The sequence below is a fragment of the Serinus canaria genome, chromosome 3 (genome assembly GCF_022539315.1).
Source record: "Serinus canaria isolate serCan28SL12 chromosome 3, serCan2020, whole genome shotgun sequence".
Taxonomy (NCBI): Eukaryota; Metazoa; Chordata; class Aves; order Passeriformes; family Fringillidae; genus Serinus; species Serinus canaria.
Window position 1 is genome coordinate 89,786,827 of NC_066316.1, and position 10,120 is coordinate 89,796,946.

At 38.5% G+C, this 10,120-nt stretch overlaps 1 protein-coding gene across 2 annotated transcripts in view; it reads left to right on the top strand.

Moving 5' to 3' along the window:
- The window catches only part of GCLC (glutamate-cysteine ligase catalytic subunit), a 36,046-nt gene extending 26,369 nt beyond the window's left edge, over positions 1-9,677 (top strand). The window contains exons 10-16 of one of the 2 annotated variants that reach the window (XM_009094617.3): positions 193-305; positions 971-1,063; positions 1,784-1,888; positions 3,967-4,048; positions 4,147-4,250; positions 4,344-4,464; positions 7,986-9,677. In XM_009094617.3, the coding sequence (XP_009092865.1) occupies positions 193-305; positions 971-1,063; positions 1,784-1,888; positions 3,967-4,048; positions 4,147-4,250; positions 4,344-4,464; positions 7,986-8,191 (824 nt within the window). In that variant the 3' untranslated portion in view covers positions 8,192-9,677. The remainder of the gene's footprint in view (positions 1-192; positions 306-970; positions 1,064-1,783; positions 1,889-3,966; positions 4,049-4,146; positions 4,251-4,343; positions 4,465-7,985) is intronic. The other variant, XM_050972445.1, reaches the window with a different exon arrangement.
- The last annotated feature ends 443 nt before the right edge of the window (positions 9,678-10,120 follow it).

A 10,120-nucleotide genomic window follows, 5' to 3' on the forward strand; every position in this document is an offset into this window, starting at 1 on the left:
AGAACCTGTTTGATTTGGGGGTTTTTGCTCTTTTTAATCATTTCCTTCCTTCCTGAAGTCATCACTTTAACAGGATGTGGTGGGCTGAGGTAGCACTGCAGTGTTAGATGTTTTCAGTCTTGTAAAAAAAAAAAAATTCCTAGAGCCTGTTTTGATATGTATGAATTGTTTGTTTGAATTTTCATTTTGTAGGTATTGACCACCTTTTGGCACAGCATATTGCACACTTGTTCATTCGAGACCCATTGACTTTGTTTGAGGAGAAAATACATCTAGATGATGCAAATGAATCCGACCATTTTGAGGTTACGTCTAATTTAGAGGAATTTAATAAATAAATATATATAATTGCTTATCTTCATAATACTGAATTGGAGGATGGCTGTATTAGCTAAGAATTTTTTCATTAATTTTTCACTTCAGGTAGTTTTTTAGTATGACTTTGCAGTTATAAGCACATTCATTTATTCATTTTATCTTTTATTTAGAAGGTGATGGCTTGTACTTTAAATAAAATATGAAGAGCCTAAATTATAGCTATGTATATAAATGTTAAGGGGAACTGTCAATTTTTAAGACTTTCTGAAACCTGGTTTGTATTTCCTTTATGTAGAAATCTTTCTTTTACAGCTTTATGAGGCAATAGCTGTGGTAATATTAGGCCTTTTTAGTTCAGGATGTGTCAGCCCCTCATGAAAAAATAAAGTCAGTTGCATGCCAGTCCCTTAGTGTCTTGTGCATAATACTCAACCAAAACAGCATGAGAAAGTACAGCATATTTGCTCCTAGGTTGGGTAGTTGTACTGTGGGCTTTAGGAAATTACAGCACTTACTTTGGAACCACTTCTCTAACCTGCCACACTGTTCCATGGAAAACACTAGGACTCTAGTTGTCTGCTTATTTTTCTTCAATTATGTTATAGAATGATGTGCATCTTGATTGTGACAGATTATTTTATGTGCTTTGCAGAATATTCAGTCTACAAACTGGCAGACAATGAGGTTTAAGCCACCACCTCCAAATTCAGATATTGGATGGAGAGTGGAATTCAGACCTATGGAGGTAAGGAAGACATCAGTATGTACAAGAGCACATTTCCTTTTAAGTGGAAAAGTACCAGGCGTTCTGCCATCCAGTATCAAACTCCTATTACTTGTGCTGTGTTTTCTCCCCTTTGATTTGCTGGATGCAAGTGAAGTGGACAGCAGTATTTAATCAGACATGGCCTGTGGGAATGTAACTGACAGGAGAATCCACTGCAGTACATCAACGCATGCTAATGGATTTGGGGTGATGGGGAAAGGAATTAGGCTTGTATTAAAGCAGCAGCAAACAAAGCCCCATTTAGCTTCTAGAGACTGTATTTCTCTAGTACATTTCCTGGTACTGAACAATTTCACTGTCACAGTTTTGTTTTTTTCAAAAAGTGCTTTTATTCTGTAGTTGTCTGTTTCTAAGTTCTCTGAATTTAATCCTTTTAGAGTGGAAATTTAAATGCTACTATACTTCTGTAATTAGAGATCCTGAAGTTGCAGGTTATTAGTCTTTTGAAACACAAGTGTGCTTTGCATGGAATTGCAGGGTTGAGTTTGTTGCAGCCTGTGCGTGCTTTGTGCGCTGGAAGTCAGTGCTGGTTACCGTGCGTGTGGATCAGCCCTCAGCCAGTACAGCGTGTGTGAGCACAAGTGCCAGCATGAACATCTGAGTCAAACTGCTCCAGACTGGCCTTGCATGAGTGTGTTCCCACCAAAGTAATTGAATCTCTCCTCCTTTCATGTCTAGGTCCAGTTAACAGACTTTGAAAACTCTGCTTATGTTGTGTTTGTGGTATTGCTAACGAGAGTCATTCTGTCATATAAACTGGATTTTCTCATTCCTTTGTCCAAGGTAGGTGTTAAAGATCAGATCTGTTAGAGCTAAATGTAATGCATCAAGTCTGATTTTTATCCCCTGCAAGCTAGGAAATAATATTTGTCTGCTTAGAGAACAGTCATTTTTATCTTCCAGTCAGTTTTCATCTTTACCAGTACTTTGAATTAATTTAAACTCTACAATATTAAACAAATATTTTACTGCTATCTCATGGAATTAAACATAGACAAATGCTGTAGGAATTTCTGTGATGCCTAGCATTGAACTGCTGCAGAAATGTTGAGAAATACCATTGTCACAAGGCTGTTTTGAGGCTGGGAAAGGGTATGTTTTCCCCATTTTGCATGGGGAAAACATACCCTTTCCCAAAACTCAAAATAAAAACTTTAGACTTACATTAAGATGAATGTTGCCTGTGTCTCATGCTCTTATTCTGTGTTTTGTTTGTATCTCCTGGGGAGGGAAAGGAGGAGTTCAGCATGCTTAGTGCTACGCAGTATTTGAGACAAACACTGCTGATTCTGGTCACAACTGTGGCTTTAGACAGACAAGCCATGCAAAATGTACTTTTTCCTTAATCCTGCCCTCACAGTTGCTGAACTGTTTTGTGTGAAACTGTCCTTGTATGTCCTTTTTCTGAGGCACTTGAAGAAAAAATGTATTTAGATGGATATTCCTGTGATGTTATAGGTAGCTTCAAAAAAGATTTTGTAGGGCAGAAGGTTTTTGACACTATGCTGGGAAATCCAGCATAGCCATAGTATCCTGTGGCTTTTCATAGAGTTTTTTTAATTAAAATGGAGAAAAATATTGAAGTAATAAATTTACAGTAATCATACCATATATACATGGTATGATTTGGTATGACTTCTAAAAAGAGATGTCAGGGAGTTCAGACTCTATGAATAATGCAGCAATTTAGCAGTTAGATTACATAATTACATTGTTTTTAGAGTATCTCAAAAGCACAAAAATTTGAACTACCAGTTAAGAGTGAATAAGAGATCAGGTGCTGAAAGAACCTGAACAGAATTGCAGGACTAGGGGGCTTAAAATTGCTTGAGCTTGCCAAGCAATTTGGCAGGTAATGCAACAGAGAATTGCACAACCATTGGTAAGCCTGCCTCTTTCAAGTAAAATAATAGGGGGTTATGGGGCTAATCTCACACTAATCTTGGCTGTCTGATTGAATGTGTTTGAACGCTGTCAGCTGGGACTGGAGTTCTTTCAAACTCTCAAAACAACCTGTTGTGTAAATAGGTTTCATAATATAATGTGAATTGAAAACAAAGGTTTGGAAGGTAAGAAGAAAGTGAAGATTTTGCATAGCCTTTAGTTAAATATCAGACAAAGAATTCAGCAAAATATATCTCTTTTTCTGAGGAGAATATGGTAAAGCTAATGTCCAAAAGCTGTATGATGTTAATTAATTCCCTGAAAACACACCAGCCAAAGAACTTGGACAAAATCTTCCATCCAGAAAGACAGAGCAATGCTTATGTCATTTGCAGAGCAAACGTTGCAGTTTGGGGGCTTTTGAGAAGCCTGAAATTTAGAACTCTTTTTGCTAGCAATCTAAGTTTAAATATCTAACATGTTTGGGATGGAGTAGATACAATTCCCACACAAACTTACTTGAATGCTGTTTTTGAACATTTGTTTAATACAGTGATTATTCTTCTAAAGATAGTGATGATTTTGTTAATAAAAGCAGCAAATTAGGGCTAGGGAAATTGAAATTTTATTCTGCCATACATATTTAAATTGCATCTAAATATGCAAAGAAGTCTGCCAGAAGGGATATAACCTGTTAATTGTAACTGTTACTGTGTTGTCATCCAAAGTGAAATTAGCGTAATATGTTCTAACATGATACCATTACCTATTCTGCTGGAGACCCAGTTTCATAAAATGTCATCTATTGTCGTGGACACTGAAGAATGAAATAAAACTTAGCTTCACAGCTTGACCTTGTGTGATGAAATAGTAAGAAATATAGTAGATATTTCAACTTATGGAACACAAATGTGACGGTTTGGTAGAATTTTACTTTTCTAAAATGTCACAGATCCCTGCAATATTTTTTTTGCCAGGTGGATGAAAATATGAAGGTGGCCCAGAAAAGAGATGCTGTACGACAGGGAATGTTTTACTTCAGAAAAGATATATGCAAAGGTATCACATCAAGTAATCTGACTAACATTGTTGTGGATGTTCAGCACATGCCTTGCCCTTTAACCATTTTTTTCCCTTTCCCTTTGTCACACGCGAAGGTGGAAATGCTGTTTTGGATGGATGTAGCTCTGCACAGAATGGGACATGCGGCGATGCAGAAGAGTACACCTTAATGAGCATTGACACAATTATCAATGGGAAGGTAGTAGCCTCTTCTACCTGGAACACATTTCTGTTCTACCCTCCCAGAAACCAGACTGAGTGTGTTTTCTGCTGATTCTTTTCTCTTGCACAGGAAGGAATCTTTCCTGGTTTGATCCCAATTTTGAATTCCTATCTTGAAAACATGGAGGTGGATGTGGATACGAGATGCACTATCCTAAACTATCTGAAGCTAATAAAAAAGAGAGCCTCTGGTATGTTTGATATTTTTGGACATTGACTTTCTTGGCATATTTCTACTTTCAGTTGGATAAGACTGATGGGACCAGTGGATGTCTCATTAGCTTTTGAATCGTTAGAGCAAAGGACTGGAGTGTGTTCTCTGGCCTAAATCTTGTCCTATCTATTTTTAATCTTTCATGATTAGTGATCCATTTTAGAACTTAAATTCAGAGTAACTGATGGAGTAACAATCATGGTTCAGAGGGTAGTATATAACCAGTCCTTGATTTTACTTTTCAACACCATTTACTGCTGCTTTTGCCACTATATTGTCTGTCCACTTTGTAGTAGTTTAAACATACACTAGTCCACTTTGCCCTGTCACTTGAGTGTTGTAAGAGTATTTGAGGCTGAATCTGATAGCTTGCCTGATATTACTGGTGTGACTCCAAAGCATTCATAAGTGTAAACTCAAGTCTGCTAGACCATTGGACCTAGACTTTAGCTCACTGATAAGAAAGACCTCCTATAAGTAGCAGAACTCCTTCAAGGCAGAGCAGAGCAGGCTCTTTCACAGTCTTTCCCATGTTGCAATGTTTTCAAGACCAGTTTATAATCACTGTTTTACGTTTCTTCTTAAAATGATGCAGTATAATGAGTAAAAGATGCAGGCTAAACTTAATTCAGAACTGTGTGCTTAGCTCAGTCGGCGCCAACTTTTTAACTTTTTCTGTGTAAATCCCCTGTATAACTGCATTGATGGAAATTTAGCTAGATGGTTAATTTTAGCCTCATAAGTCAAGAACGTTTTGTTCTTCTTACCCCTCTTCCCCCAATCCCAAGTTTTAAACTAAAGTGCTGCATTCCTTTTTAATTTCTGGAAATTGCTAGAAGCTTCTAGGTAAAGACCTTTCCAAAACTGAGGTGGAAATCAGGATTTTGTCTTATCTGGTAATTCACTGCTTTAGCAGTTCTTCAGAATGGTAACATGTTTTTAAACATTCCCTTGTCTGTTGTTTGGGGGCTTTTTCCTTCAGAGAAATGGTCCTAAGAAAACAAGGAATCCAGAACTGTAACAGGCATTTCCTAAGGCCTAGTGACGACTGCAGGTGTTCCCCACCAAAGAAAAACTTTCCAATGACTGCAACTTTGCACCAGATAGCAAAAATCAGCTCCTGTATTTACACAGACCTAAAAGCTGTGAGAGTGAGGTAGATAAGAGTGTAGGGTTTATAGTTCAGGTCTTACAAACTGAAATGACTTTTAAATGAAGCTTCTTAAGAACTAGAATTCACAGAATAAAAAAGCATTAGGTATTGTATTATTGTGCCACAATGTTTCTCAGCTGTGAGCTTTGGATTATTCCAGTTTACTCTTGATCTTAAATCAAATGTTCCTTATCCACAGCCTGTTTAGTGTGAGTCATACCCACAAAGAGTGGCCATTTTTCAGATTTCTCAAATGGTGAATGCAGCACTCATGAATTAAGCCAACCGACACTTTAGCTGCTGTGGCTGTAACCTTGCCCTGGCATAATTCATCTGAGGTTCAGTCACCTCCTCTCCTGCAGCACAGCAAGGTACTACCCTCCTGATCTCTGTATAGCTGGTGTGTGACTGCCACCACTCAGTGAGACTATAGATGTGCTAGGCAGCCAGCAGCTGCTGACCACCACCAGTTATTAATGCAAGCAGTACTGCAGTATCAAGTGGTCCTTGTCCTGGTGTGCTCTCCTGGCTGCCTGCAGTGACACAGAGCCTTCACAGATGTGATTTCCATGATCTTTGCCTTACCTTTCTTGAAGCAGTTACACTTTTGTTCCCCCTAAAGTCATATAATAAGAAATTACACCGTTCTATTATATGTTTTTTGAAAAAATTAATTCTCTAGTTTTTCATGTTTAAATGCTCTTCACAGTTATTCCATGAAATACCTTCTAGTTCCTTTGTTGTAGGATCATGTTTATCTACTTATTTGTCATCAGCATTAATAATTGTGTGGACCTCTCCAGTATATTGTTGCTCCTGAACTTACAATTCCCTTTGCCCCTCCTTGCCTGGAAAGTGTCTCTCACCTTTTGGCAGTCAGTGGTGCCATACTCCCATAAGTGCTTCTGAGGGCTGCAGGCTGTGCTCCCAGTGAAGGTGTGCAGGGTACAGCAGGGCCAGGATGGGGAGCACTGGGCTGCCTGGCCACTAGGTGTCTGTGTTGCCGTGCTGGACACTGCCCGCTGCTGCAGCACCGGGCCTGCGCGGCTTGCGCTCCAAACGTGTCTCTTCCTGAGCTGCACTCTGCTCAGCTCCTGCCTCCACTGACTTTCTTGCAGGCTCCCTGCTTCTCGATGGTGTCAGAAAGTTTTCATCTTGAGTTTTTAGTGCCTTCAACAAATAAAGCCTCTTGGGTAATTTTTTTCCTGCCCTCTTGGGTAGAAGTGTAAACTCTGGCCTCATTCCTTTAAGACATTACTTCTGTTTTTTGAAGCACATATTGATTTCTAGTAACCTTTCTCATTCTGCTTTTCTTTCCGGTACTTTCTGCAATTTTTCTGATTTGTCTTCATGTACATCCATTCAAAACCACTGCTAGGATATTTTTTAATAGTGTTGGATTCTTTTTATTTGTGTGTTCCTTCATGCTTTCTCTAACTTGATTCCTCTTGCTTTTTTATAATATTCTTAAACCAAAGACTTCTGTAGTGGAAGGCCTTGACTCTTTCCACTCTCACAGTGAAGCTGATGTTCTGGTCTGGAAAATGAAAGTTTTTCTAGGCTCTTTGAGCATCCCATCAGCCCATCTTAATGTCTTAACAGTCAGAATTACCTTAAACTTGCAGCAGTTAAGGTTTGCTTGCATGTGCTGTATTCAGGAACAAGATTCAGCAGCCTGGATGCTGGTGGCCAGCCAGCCCTCAGCTGCAGCTTCATAGGGATACCAGTCTCCTGCAAGTGGTGTGTGTCATTCAATGACCTTTTACAGAGGTGCTGGGGACCCTTAGGTACCTGCTGACCACCCCAAGAACTGTGGAGTGAAGCAGAGGGGCTGTGTACAAACCAGAAGTTGCTATAATTGGGAACCAGCCTATTTTTTGCTAGAGTAGCTGCCAGAGGAAGAATAATAAGCCCAGGTTGACTGTTCAAAACTAGCAGCTCAGTTGGATGGATCAACTACAAACTTATTTTATATAAATGTGGTAGTGCAGAGGTGTCTGATTCATCTCAGCCAGATTCTTTGTTAAATGAAGTGTTTAATACCTTTTGCTGTACAATCTGTTGGTAGCACCTGTTCTAGTTGCTACTTCTCTCTGCATTGTGTCATTGGAACATCTGAAAGTTGGAAAATTGCACCAGATGAGTGGCTTTTAGACCATCAGGGAAAAGTCAGCTTAATTGTGGCTGCAGTTCAGCCATATTTGAAAACCAAAAAGTATAGGAATGTGTTTCTCGTGAAAACGTGGGGCTACTCATTAATTGTGTATATAGTGCACAGAACTGTAGGTGTTCCACTGCTAAATTAGATGTATAAACTGTGAAATTTAATTTCTTCTTGCCCACAGGAGAATTAATGACCGTTGCTCGATGGATGAGGGAGTTCATCGCACAGCATCCGGACTACAAGCAAGACAGTGTGATAACTGATGAAATGAATTACAGCCTTATGTGGAGATGCAACCAAATCGCTCAAGGCCAAGCAGAGTGTCCTGAACTACTTGGGGTAGGATTTAATAAGAAACAAAGTGGAAATAAAACTGACTCTTTGTAATGAATGAATGAATGCTTCTTAAATAATAAAAAGATTAAGCCTTTTAGCAAAGCACTAGCAAAGATACTGTGAATCTGGTACAGTTTCATGGTGTGAAGACCAAAACAGGGATACTGCACTATAAAATGGGCCAATCTGCCTAAATATTCATTTAAGGCATCCTAAAATAGGCATATTCTTATTGTTAAGGTTTATACAATATACATGTAAATAGTAAAATATTTTTATGATTAACATCAATGTATTTTAATAACATTGTAACTAAGGTCATTGTGAATTAGCTTGTAACTTTTTTATGCTTAATATAGAAAGAAAAATTGTCATGAACAGCTTTGTAAATGTAATGGTACTTATATATTATATGCATTCCAGTTACTGAATGTTTACTTTAATTTTTTTTAACCTGGAATGTGCTAAGTAATTTACCTTATTGTGTAAGAAAAAAAAATGCTTCTGGATCTACCTGAATCACAGATACTTCTTCCTTCCACTGGGTTTTGAAAGTATGTAAGAACAGACAAATATATGTGCATCCGAGCTGTTAATCTTACAGTAGTTTCTCAGTTGCCACAAGACCTTCATCCACTTGTAAACTCTAAAACTCAGAGGAACAGATCTGGCTTTATTCAGATAATGCAAGTCAGCTTGCCTGCAGATGCAGTTATTTTCTTTCCCTCTGAAATAAGCTGCATGCTGTCTCAGTTCAGAAAATCTGATGATTTCACAAAAAAGTAGTAATGGGAGATGTGTCAAAAGGGAGGAGGAAATGAGAGCTAGACATACAGCTCTCCTCACAAAGGAACCAGAGACACCTGCTCTGGACTTCAGCCTGCTTGACTGCTCTTCTCCCACCCTGCTGCTGTACCCATAGTCAACAGTGACTGCAGCACAAAAACTTCTGTCCATTCTTGCTGAAGGTTGAGTTTCTCATTTTGTCATTTTGTTACTTATAAATATTTTTGTCAGCATGTTTATTTTCTATAAGGTAATTTATGTAGGTGGCTGGGATTACCTACATAGCTGTAGTTATGGAAAATTTAATCCCTCTAGAAAACATTTTAAAGAGAAATTTTGGAATGCACTAATCCTTTGAATTGGAAGCTGGTGCTGGGAGTGACTGTAATCTATTTCAATTCAGCCATTTCATCTGTAAATAAAGCAAACTTAAGGGGCCTTTTTGATTTAGCTTCTTAACTGATTTCTAAAAGTGAATTGCATTAGGGGTAGAAGATTCAAAGCTTATGGAAGCATATTAAAATCCCTAAGATCTAATGATTTTTTTAAAAGAACTAATGGAGAAACTGCAGTGAAAGGTGCACCGAGAAGCTTTTATGTACTGAATTACACTTCATTCTGTGTTCACAGGTGTGCTTTAGAGAATAAAAAGAATACTCTTTCTCTGCAGTGGTGAATTTGTTTTAATTAAGATGTAGGCATATGCTAATTTAGTTTCTGTAACAAGGAAATAAAAATAAAATTTGCAGTATGTGTTGGTCACTTGCATGACTTGAACCCACACTTCTAGATTGAAAAAAGCAGGAGTTGCATACCTGGCAGGTACAACTCACCCAGACTTACTTTGTTCACAGTGGAGCTTCTCAGGACTCAAACAAATGGTCTGACACTCCTACAGCAAAGAAGTCCTTGCTGTTGTTAAAATAGTAGCATCTGTCTGGTTGCACAGCATGAGCCACTATGCTTGGAAAACCCTTAAAAATAGTTGGAATGCTTTTCTGCTGTTACTGCTTCAATACATGTCCTTATTCCCTTTAAGTTGACATTGAATCACCCTTCTGGCCAACTGTGTCCTGTAAGATAGAGAACATTTTGTCATGATGCCTTAAAAGTTGTGGCTGGAAGTTTCCCTCCTGATTTCTTGTGTGCGTGTTTCCAGAAGGGATGAGTGAGATCAAACAGAGCTGCTTCTGT